A 24,339-nucleotide genomic window follows, 5' to 3' on the forward strand; every position below is an offset into this window, starting at 1 on the left:
ACACGGAAAAAAAAAATTCCTTCTTAGTACAAACAGACTTGAACAGTTCAAAAAGAGACATTATATTTCACTTAAAAAAAAAAAAAAAAGAGACATTATATTTGTTAAGAGATAAACAAATTTTCCATGATCAGGTGTTAAGAGTTTTCCTTTTGTAGCCAATGCACTAGCTGAGGAAAATCAATCCATATTTCTATTCACTTGATGTCATGTTTGTTGGAAACTTGTTTAAACCCTAAATTCGTTCGGTCAACTCTTTGGATTTAAGGGAGTTTGGCCAGGGTGAATTTGGCCAGAACGAGACAAGGCGGCCCGATTGTGCTCGGTCATGACAGTTAGTCGGACAAGATGTGTGCAGTTATTATATTCGGTCAAAAGAGTGTTGACAGTTATGATCGGTCAAGAAGTTACAATTGACCCCGATATTTTGGGGAAGATGGTCACAACCGATCAAGATGTTATAACCTACCGATAGTTCATATTTCAATAGTATAAATAGAAGAATAAAATCAGAAGAGAGGACTTTTAATCAACTACCCAAAAATTGCATTTTTATCTTTCTCTTTATTTTCGTTTCTTATAATGGTGTATTGTCGAGGGATTTGCCTTTGGCACCTCTTGTTTTGTACTGTGGATTGCCCACTTCGAGATTAATACATCATTTTCTTGCTTACTCTTGTCCTTGTGTTATCTGTTTTAGTTCTCGAAAGTCCTCGGATTACCAAGGCTGGAGAAGAATATGCCATGTAGAGAAGAAAATTTCCCTGGGAGAACAACGACTCCAGGCCGAAGTGAATTTATGAAAAACAAAACTCAATCAAATAGATGCAGAGTAATCTGTCTATGAGAAGTAGAGAGGAGTAAGACATTGTATGCCATGCAATTGATGAAGTGGATTGAGAGTGGAATTTGACAGGTGGCTAATTTTGAGGTCCTCCTCTTTGAATGTTGCCCATACTTTTATACTCCTATCTCAAATAATTTTTGAAAATAAAAGAAGAGGCAATTTAAAAGGTGTCAAGTTTTAACTACACTTATAGAGATGTCATTCAGACAGTTCCAACCATAGTCAACAAAAATGGGAATGGTAAAAAAAAAACAAAAACATACGGTACGAGTTTTAAATAGCACAAAACTCCAAACGGTAGAGTAAAAAATAAAGAACGGTAAAAATAAAAATGGAAACAAACTCTACAGATTTTAAATGTATAGATTAAAAAAAAAAGGGGACACCAAAAACGGCTGTATAATCATATAAATTGATGAATTATTGTCTGAATGCCTACATCTAACGTTCAAAATAATTATAACATCCATCATTAATGCATATATATTCCACAACATATTAGAAGTTCCAAGAAAAATAATAATAATAGATAGATAAACATGAAATGAAAGGGGATGTAGTTTTTGCATAGGGAATTGTTTAGCATAAACAATTGATTCAATATTGTTATATTTCTATTATGACACATGTCAGATGAAAGTAAGAGTTGTAGAATTTTTTGTGCTTGTTATTTTACTTCGTAGATGAAAATTTTATTAAAATAATGCTATTACAACTCTAATCCATTATGAATTGGGTACTTCACTTAGGATTCTCGAAAAATAATGTTGGTGTGGAGTCCGTTTTGAAATGGAAACCTCACTTTTTAATGAAACTATTTGTTTTTTCTACACTCTTAAATAGGATACACATGATGTTTTTCTTTTAATTTCAAACACATTTTTTTAGTGACTTTTGACGTTTTAAACACGTTTTTGCTAACAATGCTCCCAACTTAAATGACTGTTTCATTTCTCCATTTTTGTGTAGTGCATGCTTCCCTTAGCATTATAAACCATTCAAACTTGTCTCAAGACTTCTCAAACCAAAATGCTAAATGTATAGTAACTTTGGTGTTACAATCCAATCACATGTTTGATCTATTCCATTTAGTTTTTACCCTCCTAATTGGAAAATTATCACCTCCAATTTGCTGATCGGCCCAATTCCCCAGTTCCTCTAATAGGGGGACGGTGGACCTCACCTGGGCAGAGTGTTTGGGCATGGGTAAAAAGGTCATTTTTGCCTCCCCTTTACAAGAGGAACTGGAAAACTGGACCGGGCAACCAACTGGAGGTGATAAAGATCCCTCTTAATTCCACATTCTACTCCCACATGCTGATATGCCATCCCAATAGGATGGTTAGGTTAGGCACCTTAGAAGTCAATATTATTAGGCTAGCCAAACCCTTTTTAAAATGTTAGATTTGTCATATATCTTTCAAAGCTTTAAGTTTAAAGCTTACTTGGCCAATATAGGATAATCTATGGAATTATTTTATTTTATTTTGAAATATTTACGAAACACTTTCTGAAAATGGGTCAAAACTCAGATTAACCCCTGAAATTTGAAAATACTTAGATCACCCCTTGTATTAGAGCCCAATACTTAGATTACACCCTAACCGTTAGTAATCCACCGTTAAACGATGAAGTCAGCTACTTAAATATTTTTTAAAACCCTAAACTACCCTTGTACAACGTAAAGTTACAATATTACCCTTGCAGAGAAAAACCCCCAAATTCGAATGTTGTCCTCTTTGTTCTTCACTCTCTTCTTAAATGAACCTGCAACTCCAAAACTGAAGTTCGCCGGAGTGAAGAAAGACAACCAATTTGAAACATGGCTTGCCGAGATATACTCGTAAACCACTGACAAAGAGTCTGCCTTCACTAACGCCCTTATTCAAGCACCCTTCTTCTTCAACCATCGGCTTCAATTTTTGAAGTTCGCAGGAGAGAAGACAGGCATGAACAGACTTGTTACGATCAAAGCCCACAAACTTGGGACCCTAACACTATCTCTGTTGTGGATGGGTGGAGAAGAAAATGCTTTTCTGCTCTTTAGCATTCTACTGAGAATGTTTGGTGGTGAGTTTAATATGCCAAAAAGCTGGAGATTCAAAGGTTTGACAGATCTCAGAAGTGGGTTTCATTCCAGGAGATATTGGGTGTAATCAGTAAAACTTGATGAGATCGGCTCTTAGATCAGCGGAAAAATGCAAGCAAACTGTAATTCACCTTGAAATCAAAGCAAATCTAAAGCATGATGTTTCCCCTTTTTTTTTTCTTTTCCAAAAACCGAAATTCACCTCAGATGAAATCAAAGCAAATCTCCCACTGCCTCTGCTTTTTTTTTCTTTTCTTTTTTTTTTTTTCTTCTCATTCTTCTTCCCTTCTCTGTTCCGTGTTTTTTAATACATTTTTCTCCTCCTTTCCCTTCTTCTATCTTTGTAGCAGTAATGATGGCGGTACCCTGTTTTTGGGGGTTTTTTTTTTTTTCAGATTTGATTTCTGAAATTAATCTGAATCTGATATCTGAATCTGACCATCAGATTCAGTTGGTTTCTTAAGACTTATTCCACCCCTCTCGAAGGTCTTTCCTTCAGTCATGGTGAAGCTCAGAGCAGGCATGAAGATCTTTTTGATCTTGGCTTGCACATATAGGTTCCTTAATGGGTTCTCTTCACCAAACAGGGGAAAAGTTGTTTAGGGATTTTTTTTTTTTTTGGGTTTCACCGGCATCTGAGGCCGGGGTTATGGCCGTCGGACCATGACGGTCGTTGGCTGTGTTCGAGCTTGGCCGCCGGCCTCTGGTTCGGTCCCCGCAAGAGACCACGGTGGTGGTTATTAAAACCCTAAATGGGTTTTCTCCATTCTCATTCTTGATTTAGCGATTTGGGGAAGGAGGAGAGGGAAAGGGTAGTATTGTAAATTTAATTCTAAAGTTTTAATACAAGGCTAAAATAGTCTTTTTAGAACAATAATTAACAACAGACTAACACTGTTAGTGTAGAGGAGGTGATCTGAGTATTTTCAAATTTCAGCGGGTGATCTGAGTTTCGACCCAATTTTAAGAGGTGTTTCGCAAATTTCCCTTTTATTTTTACCCTCGACCAAGCTGCCATAGTACAACCTGTTGTGTTTGACTCTCTTTTTTCTGTTGTGGTTTCTACCGAATTTTTATCTCCTACAATTCTGACACCCTCCAATTCCCCTAGAATCCCTCACATGGGAGTGAAATGACCACTTACCCATTGCCTTGGGAAGTTTGTCCAAGCAGTGGGTAAGTGGTCATTGCCTTGGGAAGTTTGTCCAAGCAGTGGGTAAGTGGTCATTTCAGCTCCCATGTGAGGGATTGTAGGGGAATTGGAGGGTGTCAGAATTGTAGGTGATAATGATCCGTTTCTACCATAGGTCCATAGTATCATGCCAGTTCTTGGATGCTTGGGGCCAAAGAGAGGTATGATACTTATGGGAATTGGGATCCACTCTTTCTTTTTAGGGTAAATTCGTCACCCTTGGTTTTCAAACGAAATTCAAATTACCCCTTGGTTTTTGAAAAAGCTCAAATCACCCTTGGTTTAGACCACAATATGACAAATTAGTTTTTACCGTTAGTTTTATGCTATTAAGTGATGATGCCAGCTAGTTAAATAAATTTAAATTCCTAAACTACCCTTGACCAATATTGAAGATGAAGGAAGGGTAGTATTGTAAATTTAATTCTAATGTTTTAGTACAAGGATAAAATAATCCTTTCACACCAGTAACTAACAACAGATTATCACTGTTACTGTAGAGGGGCTGATTTGAGTTTTTTCAACAACCAAGGGGTGATTTGAGTTTCGTTTGAAAATCAAGGGGTGACATGTAATTTACCCTTCTTTATATAGTGGAACCCCAAAATACCATCTTATGAGATTTTAGTGGGAAAGAGGGTGATATCAAAATGAGAATATTATACAAGTGAGACAAGGAAGTTTCTCTAAATTTCCTCACGTTTGTTTATTATAAGGAATTTTTGGGCATAATGCATGTGGAGAATCACAAATAATATATGCATTAGGTATTTTTCTTTGCATCAAGACAGCACCAATTGATTTTTAGTATACAGTTGGTAGCTTACAAAGATGCATGGGTTTCATATATTTCTTTTGGCTCCATTTGTTTCTGTGCAAAAGGTAGAAAAGAGTTGTTTTTTTTGGTAGGATAGAAATTTTCACTCTTTGATTTAATGTAAATTAAAAAAATTAAAAAAAGTAAAAAATATATATAGAAATTTTTTTTTCTTTTAATGTAAAATGTTAATTGCATGAAAAAATTTACAACAAAACAAAACGCCGCCTTTGGTAAAAGAGAATAAGGTCTAGAGTTCAATTCATTCTCTTAAATTCTCCATTCTCAAACACATGCAAGAAAATTGGACTTATTATTTTCTTAATTATGAACACTTTAACCAAACACATCTTATATGGGAAAAACTTCCCCATTATGGTAGAATCCAATTTTCCTCTCACGCATTGTTTATTTTATTATTTTCTCTCTTCTATTCTAAATATATGGGTCCTATGTGGATGATGCTTTTTTCCAAAATATTTATTGATTTGACATGTACATTCACCCTTATACTATAGATCTTTTTTTGATGAAAATCTCCATACTATATTATGACATTGATGGAATCTGATTAAATCACCACATGCTTAAGGATAATGGGTGTACGCCATACCAGTAAGAAAAGCGTTTGGTCTCTATCATCGGATGAAGATTCATCATAATTAATAGCAATTCAGTCACCCGTAACTACTGACGAATGAAAGAAATAAAAAGAGATACACCAAGAAAGGATCAGGATCGTCTCCAGGGAGCCCAATGCCCAGGGTGCTGCCAGGGGGCCTCTAGCGGCTAAACTATGCCGCACACATCTTGGTGTATGCCTAAGGATATGTGTGGCCCAACCCAACGGCTAGTAGTATCCTGGGCGTGCTGGGCTCCCCGTAGATAAGCTAAATTCACCAAGAACAGAGTCAGGATCCTCTCCAATGCACCAATGTGTCCAGCGCGCATCGAACGGCTATGCAGGATAACACACACTCCACGGCCAATGACCAGTTGTCCGATGCGCATTGGAGAGGATTTTTTTTCTCCCAAGAAAAACACACACTCCTATTCATAGATGACCCTTGTATGTGAGTGGACCACATTGTTATTTGTTAAAGGAATAAAGGCAAACTCTTGTGTTGTGTTTGAGTTCTTCTAAAAATAAAAAATAAAAAAAATTCCAAATGTCATTATTTGATTCGGTTGTCAGCTTTCTTAGTGGACCTTGAGACAAGATTTAATTATATAATATGTTTGTAGGCAACACTACTTGAATTGGGAAATGGCAGACAAAAAGCAGAGTTCAGATAAGATAAGCTGATGGGTTTGTGAGAATTGAGGATTTGTGCTTTATATCTTTATGTCTACCTTTGCCTCAGGGACATGGGCAGCTTATAAGGTAATGGCTCTATATTTTATGACTCTTAGATTCTATTTGTTCTCTACATAAATTGAAAGCCTAAACTATTGGAATAATTTCTGAGGTGAATGTTTTTTTGACAAATGAGCTCTTATTTAATTGAAGTATAATAAGTGGTAAGAGAAGTTGGATTTCTGTTGAAAGAAAATTTTAATTTTCTCTTAAGAAGGTTTTCTTATATAAGGCTCTGTTTGTGTATAGGTAAAACCCATATAAAAGGAAAATCTTCAGGTAAAATCAGCACAAATAAATATAGGATTTATTTGAATTTTTTTTTTCTTTTTCATGTTTTTTACATGGAAAGAGAGGGAGTCTACAGAACAGGGGTTGTGATTTGTGATTTAAAATGGTTTAATCAGGGTAGGGTGAGCATTTGGAGGGTATTTGTATAAACATGAAGAAGTTCATTAGAAAAGGATTATTTATAGGTGATCCAATTAAGGGTGCAAGTTTGGTCCTATCGGCCCGAACAGGGCCTGTGCTGTGATACCTGGCCTTGAGGGTGGGTCAGGCTGGAAATTTTTGACCCTGAGTCACGGTCGGTTCGGGCGAGGCCTCAACCCGACCTTGTTTTAAGTTATACTATAAAATTATATATTGATAAATTATATATTATAAACTTTAAATGTCACATATATTTTATTCCATAATATATTATCTATGAAGATAATAAGTGATAATTTAGTTTATTATAGTGTTATTTTATACAAAATTGATAATTTTTTTCCCGACCCAACCCAACTCAATCTAGTCCATGCATCTCTTCGTTCCCCCACTCCATGATTAGAGCCAAACAAGGGTCAGCCTGACCCGACCCTTAGGGTGGGTCAGGATTGGATTTTCCATGCTCTGAGTCAAGGTTGGGCCAGGCTGGGCCCAAGTAAGGGGACTCAGGGTTGGGCTGGGATTTTAAAAGCCCAACCCAACCTGACCCTGTTGTAGTCGTAGAAACAACCAATCAAATTATCTAAACCAGTCCGAACCTAACAAGTGAACCTCTGGAGTTTATCGCTTTAGTTTGATTTTAACTTATGTATATCCCTTCATTTTAATATGCTTAAATTGTTTTGAGTAGGAGCTCTTAACTGATGTAATAATTTGTTTTGAAACATGCAATCTTTAGCAAATGGTGTCTTTTGCCAATTAAAAATGAATTAATACAATTTATACTAGATATCCACATTTTAATATGCTTAATTTAGGGTAATTTAGGGCCACCCCGATCCTACCCGGCCCAATCAGGGTCAATCAGGGCCGGGCGGGCTGGGCTTATGTCCAGTTTGATATCCCTAGAGTTGGGCTAGGATTTAAGGCAACTCTGGCCCAGCTCGGCCCATTGACAGTTTGACAACCTGTTACATAGATCTACACGCGTTGATTGTGAAATGTAAGCAATAAAAAGAGGTGTTTGGGCAGCCTGTGCAGAGGGACAGGATGGTCATTGTGCCTACCCCAATGTGTCTGGGCGCAGACTGTGCTGCGGCACAAAGAACAGCGCCCCCATAAAAGAAACATCTTTTCCTTGGGAGGTTGATTCTCTTTTTTTCCTTTATTATGCCTTTCTCCATTAATGATGTAGCTCTTCTTTCTTCTGGTTTTGGTCCTATAAATGTTTAGCCTAATATTCCACTAACCCTGCTTTTCTTCCATTTGAAAATTAGAAAAAATCATTTCTTGACTTCATTATTTCTAATAGCAATCTAGCAAAATCAGAAAACAAAAGTGGAATCATTGCTGAAAATGGAGTTGTAGCTTAAGGAATTTGAATTTCTAGGATGATAGGGTTCTCTCTAATACCTATTTTGACCCAATAAATGTGAGCAGTCATGTTCTCATTAGATACTTTGAACTGTTCATGTCAGAAGCAAGTGGTCCAAAGATACCAAACAGACGGTCCTCTTGTTAATTCTAGAGTACCATCACTGTTAAAACCTTTGATCTTGGTGGAAAACTGATTTTCAGCCATATTTTTGAAATGTTGGAAGCAAGGAAGTGCATTGGATTTAGATTATAGAAGATAAAGCGAAGTATATCTACTGAATTGATCAATAAAAATGATATACGAATGGAACCCACTAATAGACACAGATTGAGTCGGACCCTAAAGATCACAGTGTATTATTTCCAAAGGCTCCGTTTGTTTCAATGTAAAATTTTACCTAAAAATTTTTCCACGGCAAATTTTACTTCGTAAATGTAAAATTTTACATGTTGAAAAATTTTCTAATATTTGTTTCCATAAAAAAATCAAACATTGCAACACTTTCCAACATTCAAATTTTACATCTAATTTTCTTTTAAGTAAAAATTTTCAAGTAAAATTTTTCAAGTAAAATTTTATGCCGAAACTAACGGAAAGCAGAAGTAGGACTTTGTACAATAGATTGAAAAGGCAGTTTGTGAGCCTCTATATTGGTTGGAAACTGATATAGATCATCAACCCACTCTGAGTCATCTTGTGCTTGGACAGGATAACCATTAGGACTAGTTGGATATGTGTGGAGGCCTGCAAAAGGTGGAAGACCCAATTGATTGTTGTTTCTACTGCCAGCATAGCGAAAGAAACATTTGCTAGTTGGGTGGCCAACTTTTGCACAAATCTGGCATTTCATTGAGCAAATGGAATTGTTGTTGGGTACAAGTTGCTTATTGAAGGAGTTGGTTCTTGAAGAAAAGTGCTGAGATGGATGGGGTTTTGGGGAAAAGGATGAAGAGGTATTGGAGTCCACAGAGAACAAAGCAGTCTGGGAATGCAGATCTGGTCAAGGTTGAGGTTGACTGCCATACCCTCGTTGCAGTTATTGTTCGGATCTTTATCGCCCCCGCTGCTGTGCACACATGGGTGTTGTTGCACCGCACGATACTCACAGCAGTGCCCCCAGTACTGGTGGCCATAATTTTTTGTTATTTTTCATGTGTGAGCAGCTTGACACGCAACTCAGAGAAAGTCATAGGAGGAGAACTATTTTCAATGGTGATAACAAATGTTGTGTATTCAGGACCAAGACCATTAAAAGTTTAGCTAACCAAATATTGTGTTTCTTTGATATATATAGTCATTATAGTGTGTGTGGCTCCATTTGCTAGATGCAATGGATTGTCTCCAATGTATCTACCATATATACTTAATAATTGTTTCTTATTTTTTTTCTTCAAGGCAAAATTTGACTATTTTATTGACTAAGGGTGCAAGTTTGGTCATGTGGGCCCGAACTTGCTCTGGTCCACCCTGAGCCCGAACAGGGCCTGGGTTGAGATACCTGACCCTGAGGGCGGGCAGGGCTGGAAATTGCTTGCCCTAAGTCAGTGTCGGGTCAGGTTAGGGTTGAGGCCTCGATTGAGCCCGGCCCGGCCCTGTCCGACCCCGTTTTGTTATGTGTCAAACTTATTTTGTTATATAATATATTATATATGAAGATAAGAAGTGATAAAATATTTTATTATAGTGTTATTTTATGTAAAATTGTTAATTTTCTCCCAAAACCTACCCAACTCAATCCAATCCATGCATTTCTACCTTCCCCTACTCCATGATTAGGGCCAATCAGGGTCAGCGTGGCCTGACCCGGCGTGGCCTGACCCTGAGGGTGGGTCAGGTCGGGCCTGGGTCTAGCTAAGGGGAGTCATGGTTGAGTTGGGGTTTTGAAAAACCCGGCCCAACCTGACCCTGTTGCAACCCTATTACTTACTATACGAATATCAGATTATATCAAACATAGATCCGTGGTTTAAGACACATTTTAGGGATAGTGTCCAGTTTAATTATCTTTTATGGTAAGGGTGAATGAAGATCATAAGAAGATTTCTAAAGTAAATGAGTTCATCTTTTATGGTAACTGCCAATGAAGATCAAAAGAAGATTTCTAAATTAAGTTCAGGTTACACTTTTGCTTTTGGTAAGTACAATCTCACCCAATTGGCAAGTTAAGGTTTTGGAAACCTTACTTGCACAAGGCAAAAAGGAGCTTTTAGCTTTTAGTTGTGGGAGAGTAGCTTGAGGGGTATATATATGGTTGTTTCCTTAAGGTGTGAGCCTCTTGGAGAGGTGGTCACCCTACTCTCTAGTGTGTGCGGGGTCCTTGGAGTGCTTTTGAATCACGCACCTAACCGAGCCGAGCTGGGCCATGGTTGAGGTCGGGGTGTGGGTGTGGGCAAAACCTTACAGTATAAGTTTTGCATTTTTTGAGTTTTAATTTACATATTAAAATTCGGTTTGGTTCATCTATGTATAGAACCACATGCCTATTCATATACGTATATAGGGAAATACGTATTGTCATACCTCCTTTGCAAGAGTTGCACCCTGTACGTAGGTCACCTGTATTTGTATGGATATATCCCTTCATGAAAGGGTACTCCAACACTATACATACAAAGTTTTACCTACCATTTGTAATACACAACAGAAATGAATTGTCTTTGCAACAATCCGTTCCAGAGACCAGGTTTTATTGTATTTTCTTTATTTAAGAGAGGGCTAGTATAGCCGTTTGGTATCCTTAGTATTCGTATCTGGTTCTACAACCTATACGTTTAGGAGTTGTTTCATCTTGGAGGGTAAGGTGCAAGGTCAACCCCATTGCAGAAGTGGGGGCATCTAAATCCTTAAGGAAAGTATCTTTCAGATACGACCTAACTCGGTTTGTTCGTACTTCTGCCTTTCTGGTTTGTTTCTCTCTGCGACTGTTGTGCAATTACAGGTATTTTTCTATCTCTGTATATTTGATTAGTCTTACAGTATATGCCTTGTATAACATCTCTCCCACAATTTCTATCCCTCCCTCTCCTTTGTGCTTGTGAGGTGTGAGTTTGTTTTTTTTTGGTTTTAAGAAGCCCCACTTGGATGATGAGTTGTGTCCCACTTTATTGCAACTGATTGGTGGATTCAAGGACTTGAACAAGCCAATCCATCTCTTGCTTCACTGTCGAAGAATTATAACCAAACACATCACGTTAAAATGCAATTTTCCTCTGACATGGTTAAATTATTAGTTTCTCTCTTGTTCTGAATATGTGGATCCTTTGTGAATGATACCTTTTTTCAAGACATCTAAGCATATTCCTTCCGACATTATATTTTTAATCTTAAACCCCTAAAAAATAATCATATACTCATAGTTGACCTTTTATATGAGTGGACCACCTCTTATTTGATAAAGGCAAACTGTTGTGTTTGTCATTCGAAGGAAAAAAATAAAAATTAAAAAAAAAAATCCAAATGGCATTATTTAATTTGGTGGTCAACTTTCTTAGTGGACCTTGGGGACCTTTAAAAGTTACCAAGATTTAAATATAAAAAAATAACACTAATTGGTCGTATGGTTATTGCTCGACCACATGAAATTATCACTCAACTCTCACTAAAAAATTCTATTTAGTCATACGCTAGCATGCGCTCTTATCCCCCTCTCCCTTTCACTCACAGAGGTGCAGTTACTACATGATAAGTCAACGATCTCTTACCCTTTAAATATAGGGAAAAAGAATTTTGTCCGGGAGTATGGCCTACGCCAGCACTTCCATGAGTCTGTCTCTCTCTTCCTCATATGAAAAGACATCTTTGACCCCTTGTTTTGAGGAGCAAAGAGATAGACTCATGTGAGTACTAACGTAGGCCACACTTCCAAAGAGAAAACTACTTCTCTTAAATATATTATGTTTAGAAGCGTCACTACTTGGATTGGGGAATAATTGACAAAAACCAGAACTTCAGATATGACAAGCTGATGGTTTTGTGAGAATTAAGGATTTGTATTTTATATCTATATCTATCTCTCTACCTTTTGCCTCAGGGATGGGAAGCTTAGGTAATGATTCTATATTTTATGCATCTAAGGAAGAGAGTGTAACCTCTATCAATTTTCAATTCTGAAGATGTAACGAGACAGTCAAGCTCATCCACTCGTGGAAGATGAGTTGCCTTTTAAATGTAATAAAATAGTCCATTTTGACCCATTTAAGAATGGTTTTTTTTTTTTTCTTTGGACTAATGAGTGAGCTCTTATAATTGAATTATAATAAGTGATAAGAGAAATACGATTTCTTTCTAAAGAAAAAGATTAATGGCTTTGTTTGTATCTAGGTAAAACCCATATAAAATAAAGGACAAAGTTTTCCTTTACCATGCAGTGAAGGTTCAGCCACCAGTCTAGTGTCCACCAAACCCCTATAGGATTTTAATATGTTTCCAAAATAGCCCTGATACTTTTTTCACATCCATCCAAAAACCCACGGTGAATTCACTGTGTCTGAAGGAAAACTCGGGCCACAAATAAAATTTTCAGATAAAATCAGCACAAAAGAAGATAGATTTATTTGAAAATTTTTCTTTGTCGCAGATGGAGTCTATAGAACGGGGGTTGTGAATTGTGATTCAAAAGGTTTAATCAGGGTAGGGTAAGCATTTGGGAGGGAATTAGTATAATAAAGAAGTTCATTGGAAATGGACTAATAGGTGATCCACCTAATGGGACTAGGCTGAAATAGAAATTTATATTCGTTTTAATTTGCAGTTTGCTGTTTTTCCAGCAAAAGTTTACTCTACAATAAATCCAGCGATCCAACTGGTCAGGCCTGAAGTAGAGCACTATTTTTTGTTGAAACCCATCAAGAAGTGAACATCACACTCAAAGTTACAACTATATATAGATGTAAAGTCTACTTTTAGATAATTAATAGTATCTTGCTGAGTTGCAAAATAGCGGCCATGGTTGCAACAACTTCAGTAGTTCAGTTCAGCTTCACAAACTGACAGTTGTGATTTTCAGTAGAATCTGTTCTGATCTTACTCCTCTTAGAAACTCAATTCTTCTCTACTTTTATCACTTTAGAATGCGTTTTAGACCTAGAATCTATTCTAAGAATGCATAACAAATACAGCTTCATCGTTATAGACGATGGGCCTTACCTCTACAGGACATTATGAGCTATTGACCCCAGGCCTGCCATAGTTCTTCTAGTTATCTATTCTTCCTTTCCTCCATCATTCGATCTGAATTCCACATATTTTTTGGATGCACAAGGACTCATCATCTAAATATTTCATATATATTAAAAAAATGTCTTCATGCTATCACCCTGAGCTTTAAGGGCCATAATGCAGTGCAAGGTCCCCTGAGAGGTAGATTCAGTCTAATCTAACAATGTCTTCATGCTGTCACCCTGAGCTTTAAGGGCCATAATGCAGTGCCAGGTCCCCAGAGAGGCAGATTCAGTCTAATCTAACAATGTCTTCATGCTGTCACCCTGAGCTTTTAAAATTAAACCAAGAAATGGCCCCCTATTTTATTTCATCCTAGATTTCAAAATGCAGCCATGCATAAATATAAATATTAATGAGTACAAAATAGGTTGAATTTCACTGACACCAGGTGATTAGGGAAGATGAATCCTCACTGTATACATAATTTTTCACAATCTATTCAAGAAATTTCTATTGGTGATTAGGGAAGATGAACCCTCACTGTATAAATAATTTCACAATCTATCCAAGAAATGTCACCAAATAGAATCACAATTTAGGAGAATAAAATGTGAGAATATGTATTGACACTTTTATGACAAGCAGAACAACTAAAGCCAAAAGTATCTTCCCAAACCAGTATAGCCATGGTGATTTTATCACCTGTACCCACCAATCAATACTTGATCCTTTGAGCTGTTCAGCTGGATCCGTCGCACAAGGTTTTTGGTCTCTACCCGGTCCCAAGATTTTTTGGTTGCGCAAACCAAAGGGAATGATGACTTTGGGTTGTACCAAGTCTGAAACCAAGTGAAATAATGTTTTGACCCTCCAAAATTATCTTTCTCAAACCAGTATCATCAATATATAAATCAAAATAGCCATGGTGATGGTGTCACCTATACCCATCACATGTTAAATTGTTTAGAATTTACCAAAAAAAGTTGTTCGTCCAACATATTTATTCACCAAGTACAGCAAAGCAAGACTACAACGAAAGAGGGCTCATTATGAATACATCAGCACAACATTATTATTTACCCACATCAAAATTCCAGAAAGAGATGCTAAAATGTGTCCAAGTATGTAGGAGACATGTTTTATATGATAAGAACAAGAGATACTGCAGTCTCCAACTATACACATCATGCTAAAGATTTACCAGGCAGTACATACATCCAAACATGCCACATCAAAAGCTTTAAGAGATTGTCAGATAGTACTAGAAACAGGCCATTAATTGTGAGCTTACTTTCTCTACAAGAATTTCTCAATGCTGGCAGTCAGCGTGCTTTTAGGCACAGCACCAATAACTGTGTCTTTCTTCTCACCATCCTTGAAGATAATGATGGTTGGAATGCTTCGAATACCATATTGAGTAGCCACTGGATGGCACTCATCAGTGTTCAATTTATAGCATTTCATCTTTCCAGCATATTGCTTTGATAGTTCACCGATAATGGGGTGGATCATGCGGCAGGGTCCACACCATGGGGCCCAGAACTCAACCAGCACAGGCAGATCACAGTCAAGGACAAGCGACTTCCATGTTTCCTCAGTCACAGCTGGCACTGCATTTATAAATAAAAAAAAAATGAGAAATCTCAACTTCATAAAAAGAGAATGAAGATTTGTAAACCACAAAGATGAATAAAGATATACTAGACCAATACAGTATCAGTGCTGTTCAGATCATCCACATTCAACCAGAGGTTCTTGACACAAGAACATATCACTTGATCAAAAATGTCCCCGGCATGAACTTCATTTGGTTCTCAACATTTTGGACAGTATGACAGTACCAACATTTCTAAGGTCATACACTTTTCCTTGCACTCTTATCCTTCTCTTTTTTTGGATGGGGTGGGGGCGTTTGGATTAACGCAATATCATGCTGCTGAATCAACCATGTCTTAATAAACTATGGTGTTGACAATCCAATGAATGCATTAACTCATCTTTTGGGTTTATGCAGATTTTCCCATCAGTATCTTTCAGAAATTATTGAATTATTTTATGTCAAGAAAAGAGAACCGTAGCTTTACATCAAGGTGAACAAGTAGAGTTGGGCAGTGGCAACAAAGCAGGTTAAACTGGTGCCCACCCCATACCACCCCTACTAATTAGGGTATGGAATAACTCTTATTGGTTTAGGGTCAGGCACAGGACCACCCTGCCTCACACAGTGGGTATTTCACATGCTTACCTAAAATTGGTGAGACCCATGCAGGTTTTACAATGTGAGGGCAGCTTCATTTTGAGCAGGAGCCAGATCCATTGCCAACCAAGGATGGAGAACAGAAAACCTCACTATATTGACTTGATCAAGTCAATTCAATCAGGTTTTTAAGTCCAAAGAAAATCAAACAAGTAGGCTATGAAATCAATTCCAATTTGAAGAACATGACATTGACTAATTGGTTGAAGACTTCCATGACTTTTTAAACTCACAAACATCGAATAAAAAATGCATGTCAATTTGAACAAAGACTTCAGGTTTTTGTTTTGTGCCAATGGAATTTTAAGCATCCAACAGTTTTATATTGAAATTGATGACAATCCTAAAATCAGAATTTGAGAAATAAAAGAAACCCATAACAAAGGAGTCTGAATTTGCAGAGTTGAGAGATTCACACTCTAACTCAGCAAGGAACAAATCAAGAATATTCGGATGCTTCAATGGTTGACCAACAAGAACCTCCAAAGGATCCTTCTCAACACCCTACGTCCCTCTCAAGAGTAATATAAAATTCGAAAGATAAACTATATTATTTCAAAGAAAACTAACTGGTGACTTGAAAGTCTATCATGTGTAATAGATTGGCAGACCATGTTATATGAATTAGAAACGATGGGGTGAAGATGCAAATTGCAAAAAGGCTGTGAAGCTTGACAAAGTGTCAAGGATTTCAAAGCATGGCCCAGTTCATTGGCCCACGGCAAACTGAGAGGTGGGATTAAAGAGTCCTTTTGGACCACTTGATCAAAACACTACACTCATCTAATGGATGACTGATTGCCGACCTAAACAAAGCATCCAAAAGGCAAGGGATCCCTTGACCTGAGGCCCACCGGGGTGGACTTGGGCCTTTGGATCTGCTGATATTCCCTTCCACCTTCTCAGCCTGTCCCCTGGTTCATTTCTTCAGTTTCTGCCCTGTTTGTGAGATCAGTAGGAGTATTTTAACCTGCTGATTACATACAACTCTCTGCTGATTAAGGTTTTCGAGGGCCCTATAGTTCCTTTTATCATGAAGGCCAGTTCAGTAATAGTTCAAATCCTTCTAACTGGCTACTGCGGCGCACTCTCGAAGTCGCACACTATCTCTTTCCTGCAACAGAGTCAAGTCGAGCAGCGAGCTTCGCTTTCAGAGCGAAGCGAGCCATGCTAGCCTATTACGTTTTTCAGCAGCAAGCGGGGCTTCAAATCTTAGAATTCCATATTTTTTTTTCAAAGTTCTCTACATATTGTTCAATTTGTAGAGTCCCCGGTTGTCCATTCGGAATTTGTGACTTGGCTGTTTACCAAAAACAGAGGTCTCCGCAAAGTTGTAAGACCATGTATGGGGGCTGACGCTTGCCCAGTGCCAGAGGATTCTTGATTATTCAGGACCTGATCGAATCCTATGCAATATTCGTTCTAATTTCACGTATTCATGTTGGCCTATTCCATTCAAACAATCTATCCTTATTCAAATCTTTCTTTTCACACCTATGTCCTCACTTCCCCTTTTCTGTCCAAACCCTTAAGTTGCTAATATCCTGGCTTTTCCATATTCTGTTTCATACCCATAATCCACAGCCTCAGTACTACCTGACCATTCCACAAGTGTGACCTATTTTCCCTGAGTTAAGATCTTGTTTGGGACTATTTGAAGCTTTCAAATCTGTCCTACATTACAGACAGCTCAAAAGATGATGCCCCATACATGCTTGTTTTGCAGACTAGTAATATCTTTTCAGGTAAGCATCTCAAAGGAGAAAAAAAAGAGTCTTCAATTCTGGCCCTACCATTGGGCTCATAATGGGGTCTTCCGTTCCTGGAATATAGTGTTCCAAACGTGGTCTTCATCAGAAAAGGCCTTGAATGGAACATCTGTCATGAGTGTAAACTGAAGCTCAAGACATAAGCTTACAGAGAAAGATCCAGATGGTTCTGACCCAGCAATGATGGACATCAAAATAGAAACTTCATCAAGAAATGTTGAATCATGACCTTCCACAGACAACAGAATAATGAAAAAATCAAAAGATATAAGCTTTTGAACAAAGACGCACATGGTTCCAGCCCAGTCAATCATGGAGCACAGAATGGAAACATCAGCAAGGAATATTCAATCAAGACCTTCTGCAACTGATATATCAATAACAAAAATTAAAAGGAAATCTCTAATGAAAACCCCCAAACCAGTCATTATAAAACATGAACCAATCACAGAGTCTCAAACAGAACCCCCTCCAAACTGCTGTCAAAGCTCTTTTCAGTTAAATTAAGGGCTATCCACGTTTAAGCATGTTGAGAAGGGATGGAATCCAAAGACAACTCTGACAGCCATGACATGCTCATTTATTGACAAGACCTTGGGCAAGGAAAGGAAACTCGGAGAGTTTGAGTGAGAAAGGACTTGCAACTTCTGTCTTTTCAGTAAGGTAATACTCCTGCCAGTTAAACAATTGTTGGCAACAAGTCCTTCGAGGGTAAAACCAGAAACCAAAAGCACTCATTAATGAGTCAAAAAAGAAGAAAACATTAGATATAATCATTCAGGCATTATTACTATTATTTTATTATAATTAATAAAAATAAGTATAACTATATTAATGAAACCAAAACAAAGCAACCTTTGAAAACATGGACAACTTCTTATGCTTATTTTGAACTTGTTAAGAATTAAATTGTGTGTCTCAGGGAGAAACATAACCAGATCACAGGAAAAGAACAGATCTGGTAGGCTTCAGTAAATATACCAAACAAGGTCTGATGGCCTCTTAAATTGAGGTCGATTAACCTCTTCCATTAGAAGAACAATCCTGCACAGTATGGATTGATTCTGAAAAAAGGAAGTTTGCCTTTTTGAAGATTCCTACTTGTACAAGGACTTTTTAAAAAACTGCACCAAAACAGATCTTCTGGGTCTGAATTTAAGGTCAATTCGCCTATCTTGTTAGGGGCTTTCTTGTAATTTATGGAACTTACATTATTACACATACAGTCTTAGCAGGTTTATATGTAAAAACACATGAATGTCAGGGTCTTTATTATATTTTACACTTACATTATTAATTTATTACAAATTCTGTCTTAGAGTCAATTAGGGTATTCTTTTCCCTAATTGATCTACTCTATTCTTCCCCTTAATTTCTTCTTCTTCTTCTTTTCTTGTTCATGCCTAGATACTGATTAGTACTGCTTTGATTATATATTTCTATTCCAAAACTTATGAACCTAACAAGGCCAGCCAACTGTGGTATAGCTAGTCTTTGCTAAAGTGGAAATCATTTTGATACAACAGTAAAGTGAACCTCAAATTGATAAAGATGCAAATTTTCTCTGTTCAGAACTCCCCAATATTTATTTAAAAAGAAAAGGATCTGTCTACTTAAAGGAAAAAAATGTAATCAACAAATCTCATACACCAACTCAGAATCAAGGCCGACACAATCAAAGGAGCAACTCTCTGAGGTAAATCAGAGAGATGAGTGGAACAATTGACATCAAGGTAGATCCATCTGCTCAAAATTTTGGGTGCAAAACTAGAGTAGATGAAATGAAACAGATTAGGTACCTTATACTAACAGAACTTTCTAAATATAGCAATAAATAGATGAGCTACTTAAAATGATTAAGCGATTAAGGGTACACATTGAGTGGGTTTGGTGGGCTGGACTCTGGAGGACTTGGGCTCATGGAGGTTTCGTGTTACCAAGGGCATCAACCAAAGCCCAATGCAACCCAACCTCAGTGTTTCTTCTTCTTCTTCTTCTTCTTTTTTTTATTTTTTATTTTTTTATTTTTTTTTTAAATAAAAAATTCTGTTGGGTAGGGGAGGGGGGAGGGGTTAGTGCTCAGGCAGGTTTGGGTAAAACCAGCTCCAGTGCCCACCCCTGTAATACGATTTATAAACTTAGCCAAATATGAGCATTAATGGATTGTCTAGATTGTAGGGAAGCAATTCCATTGCTTGCTCTTTCATGAATATCTAATTCTAGTACAAGCATAATGAGGATGGAAATGGGTTTGCCCCCATCATGTTAGGTTTTGGCAATTTTGGGACATGTCGAAAGCCTCAACTCTAACCGAACCCTTTTCTTTATCGCGTCAAAATATCCCTACCCTAACAAAACCCATTTATTAATGTGTTATGTTCATGTTGACCCATGAGAACACATGACGTTAATATTATAGTAGTCCCAATTCAAAGGGAAACTTTTAGATTCATGTCAAAGGACTTTTTTTTTAGTAGAATCAAAGTTTCTTTACAAAATGACAAGAAAAGACTTGAACTCTAACGAATGCATAGAAATACATGAATCAAAATATCAAGCAACACTCTTCATCAATGGTTAGGTCTATTACAGACATAATATATATATATATATATATTCTTTAGTGTTTGCTACTGAAACCCTATCAAATGGGTTGAGTGGGTAAAGCACCCTCAACCCTAACAGGCTAACAGAACCTGTTTATTAAGCATGCACTATCCAGTGTTGTGTCATGTTCAATTTCTATTGTGTTGGATTTCCTTCAACCCTAACCCTGTAATATTGCATCGTGGTAAGCGTCAGGTTGGCGTTTGGGAATTTCCACCCCTATGTCAAAGGGTAGCTTGTGTTTTTTCACAGTCCAGCTACATATGTCATTTTGTATTCAATGGGATTTGGTATTTGCATTGTCCAATAGCATTTCAGACTCTCTATATTCACATTGCCTGAATTACAGGGAGTTAAGTAGTTAAATTCCATTAGGGAATTCAGTACCTTGTGGTTCTGCCACAACACCAACCAATGTGTATTGTGATACTTCCTTTGCTCAGTTAGGATGTCATCTGCCATTGGTACATGGACAGATTTCTAGAAATTCTTAGGTTTAAAACACTAGAAAACTGTAATGCCAAGACACAGAGAAAACATGTTAATAGAGCACATAGAAAACTGAAGGACTTAGACAGGTCCAGTAACTTGTATTGTAGGCAATCCTAGTTGTCATGGCGATTACGTGACCTTAGGCGTTGGAGGAGCTAGGTGCCCTAGGCGTGCAATATATGTAATATAGCAATGGAAATTTGATATAATTATGCTTATATACACCATAAAAGTCATACCAATGCAATTTAATATAATTATGCTAGTAATGACCTAATATGAGAAAACCAACATATTAAATAAAACATGGGATATAACTAAGCATATTTATAAAAAAAAAGAAATAAACATAAATCAACGTAAACTTGTGAAGCGTCAAAAAACTGATATAATACAAAGCGTGCTGTCACAAGGCCACAAGGAGCCGCTTAGGAGTCCAAGACGGTCGCCTTGGACCCAAGAGAGCATATGGACGCTAAACGACGCCTTGACAACTATGGTAGACATCAAATGTTAAGTGTCTGAATAGTCTCCATGTGAGGTTAGACTTCAGCCCATAACTAAGATTTAACTCAAGATCACGAGGAAATGCAAAGAAATAACAAACTGAATCCAATTTTTTGGGGGTGTGGGATTTGGCTAGAACCAGTTGGTGGGCAGTGGCTACATAGAAAATAAGTTCCTTCCTGCATTAATCATCAACTTGCAACAAACTAAAATATGAATAGCACACATACTGTGACATCAGTCAGCCATCTAATGAGCAAGATAACACCTTAACCAACAGTGGACATTTTTATTAAGGTATACTCCAATTTAGACTTGTTTTAATGAAGTTCCATGGTTTATAATAATTATGTAAGATAAACTAGAGAGACTGACCAAATAAAATTAGGAAACAATTAAACAATTACTGACCACTTTAACTTTGATTTGAGTTCTGTTTCTCCTGATAAGTAAGAGATTTTTTAGTTAAGGTATGAGAAATGCAAGAAAGAAGGATCTCACATACTTTGCACCCAAGTCAAGAGTTACACCAAAAGCCCATAATCCATGAAATGGAAAGGAAATTAAGCAATACAAATGGAAGTTCTATCCTAATCAGAGATTTTTATCTCATAGTCTTTAATAGCTCGACATATGTTGGTTGAGTTGAGGCAATGTACCGATTTGATGACCATAAAGATGACTACAAGAGTTAACCGACTGACTGAACTGTGCATTAAACACGTGTAAAGATTATTTGCAAGGCATGACTTAAATGATGGCAAGGGTAGTCGGATGGAAGAATACAACTGTACATAAAGTAATGATGTTAAACTGGATTCATCCTATGCAATAAATTCATTTCTTATCGAACTATAAAAACAATAACACAATCCTTCACTCCTAAAAAAAAATTATAAATGAAGTAAGTAACCAAAGGAAGGATTTATCCCTGCCATACCTAACAAAGTTAACATGAGAGAAGCAAAAAATAAGGAGCCCCTTCCCAAGAAATTGTTTACCGATATTCCGATATGTTGACGAACTTTAATATGGACACTTCTATTATTTACAGATTTACACTGAGGCCCTAAAGATGAGTATCTCTTTGGCTTTTCCAGCAGATCCATAAGCTGGTTCCAAGTAGTTAACCAAAGTCTCTAGCATTTCTCTCTGATCAACACTCCAATTTATTACAACTGGCACAAGTTTCCAGAAAGCAGGACCTTATCCCCCAGTCGTTGATACCCTGGGATGCCATTGTCCAACATTACCACTTGACTCATTTAAAGTTGGGACAGAACAGTGAATAGGTTTGATCGGAATAGACAAATTTGATCCCTTGGATTGATATTCTGGCTGTTTGCAGAATTCATATAGTTCCATTGATTAATGATTATGATCAATATGGATTATCGAATATGTCTATATGAATGGGCCCATCATACTCACGCTGTTATATTGACACACTGACTATTTTCTTATTAGTGTCCAAGCGAGCTTTATTTTGCAAGTTGTTAGTTTTCAATAAAGTACAGGTTGCCCTCCGACAATTATTCTTAATGCTTAATGTTCTGCAGATCTAAACTTAGCTGTTCGCCCTGATCTAGCTGTCATTTGAAGCCAACTTATCATCCTTCAAGTTCCACTCAGTCTTCCAGTCAAAGCAGATAATAGATTTTGACCGTAGCATAAATGAAAAAGTAAAGAGCCAGCAGCCAAAAACTTTGATATGTCCCAACTGTGAGTAGAATGAAAACCAAACCAACTACAGAACTTTCTGCTACTTAATGCAATAAGGATATAGGACACGATTTAACTTTTCTCATGCAAATTATGCCCATTCCATCACTTCTTCCTAAGAAATTTCTACATATCCTCTGAAGACCCCACACGAATAATTGCTTAAAATCCATGACGTTCCACTGCTATGGAGTACACAGACTGAACAAATGTAACCACAAGAAATCAAAGAAAGATGACCCGGCATCTGAATTCTCAGTTGCACATCCAGCCTATAGTTCTAGACACTCACTTGAGGACTCCTCTGCATCCAAAGAAAGATGACCAGGTTGTCTCCAGCATCTGAATTGTTAATCTTTTCACAAACTCACAATTGACTCGCACAAGCTTCAATATTTGCAAGGGGTCGCTTCTCCCGTCATACAACCCACCAAAATCAGGCCAAGAATTTTCACTGTCTTGTCATTGTCTTTCTTGAACCCTAAACTGATAGTCCTAACTAAACAAAGAACCTTTTGCATAGAGCTTACTTAAGGAACATAAAAGAAATGCAGAAACTTTCAAAGATTGACACTGTAAAAAACACGGAAATGAACTTCAAAAATATTACAGAAGTTCCCCAACCGAATGGTAGCCAGAATTCATATATGCTTTATTTTTAGTCTGTTATTAAATCATAATCACAAAATTCATATTAATGTTCTAGATTCTAGTCCTATTTCCTTGCATCCAAGAAATGGCGATTCCCCCGAACTCTCAGGCATGCAAGAGTCAAACTAGGTTTTCCCAAATCATTTGGAAACCTGGATGAACCACAACAATCTGTCGTCTAAATCGATTGCAATAGGACACCAAAAGACAAAAAATCAAGATCCATACATGAAATTACCATTAGATTAAAAAGATAATTGACAAACAATAGAAACCTAACCATCGAGAGCTGTCTCCTGAGCCTCGGAGACAATCCGTCTTGCTCTGGTAGAAATCCCCGCGTTCTTTAAGCTTACTGATGCAGATGAACGACTCAGACGACGGGAGTGAAGCTTTAAGCCCCTAAATTCCGGCAAAGAACCAATTCTCTGGCCGCTACAGAGAGCACGAACCGACGATACCTTCGTCGATGAAGGCAGAGAGCCTGTAAAGCTAGATGAACGAGGAACTGTAACCGATTCGAGTACGGCAGCCATGGATTCTTACAGTCAACCTAATTTACAGAAATGCCACTGGGAACGAAGTACAAGCAAGAGATCTCAGAGATAACGAAAATTTCGAAGACACAAACATCGTGAGTTGAGACACAATTCTTATATATAAAGCCGGTAAACTGTTATTATCAAAATAAATAATAAAAAATAAAAAAAAAACCAAAAACAAACAAGAAGGCCAACAGAACAAGAGCTTTCTTGTGTGGTTTTCAAGAAAATGAAGAACGCTTAGGTGTGATTTGTCGCCATTGGTAGACGGATGACGATGAGGCAGCGACCAATCAGATGACCAGAAAGAGCATAAATACTGTAATAGTGTTAGTGTCAGTGGGGCCCACAGGGTCTGCGTCGCTAGAGATCCGCTCCTGCCGATAACTATGGTGTTGACGTGGACATATGCAAGAGGCCCTTATCGTGGCATATTTATGTACTACTTGTACCCTAAAGATTCCAAATTTATGGATTAAGATCGTGGACTACGTCTGTAATTGTGGTCTTTGAAGGTTGG

At 37.4% G+C, this 24,339-nt stretch overlaps 1 protein-coding gene across 1 annotated transcript; it reads right to left on the reverse strand.

Annotated features, from left to right (window-relative positions):
• Nucleotides 1-14,350: 14,350 nt before the first annotated feature.
• LOC122640313 (thioredoxin 1-like) lies at nucleotides 14,351-23,931 on the reverse strand. The gene is made up of 2 exons (XM_043833471.1): nucleotides 23,558-23,931; nucleotides 14,351-14,882 (listed from the first exon to the last, which is right to left on the reverse strand). Exons 1-2 carry the CDS (start codon nucleotides 23,811-23,813, stop codon nucleotides 14,569-14,571), a joined length of 570 nt encoding a protein of 189 aa, XP_043689406.1. The 5' UTR covers nucleotides 23,814-23,931; the 3' UTR covers nucleotides 14,351-14,568.
• Nucleotides 23,932-24,339: the final 408 nt, after the last annotated feature.

This window comes from Telopea speciosissima, chromosome 9 (genome assembly GCF_018873765.1).
Source record: "Telopea speciosissima isolate NSW1024214 ecotype Mountain lineage chromosome 9, Tspe_v1, whole genome shotgun sequence".
Taxonomy (NCBI): Eukaryota; Viridiplantae; Streptophyta; class Magnoliopsida; order Proteales; family Proteaceae; genus Telopea; species Telopea speciosissima.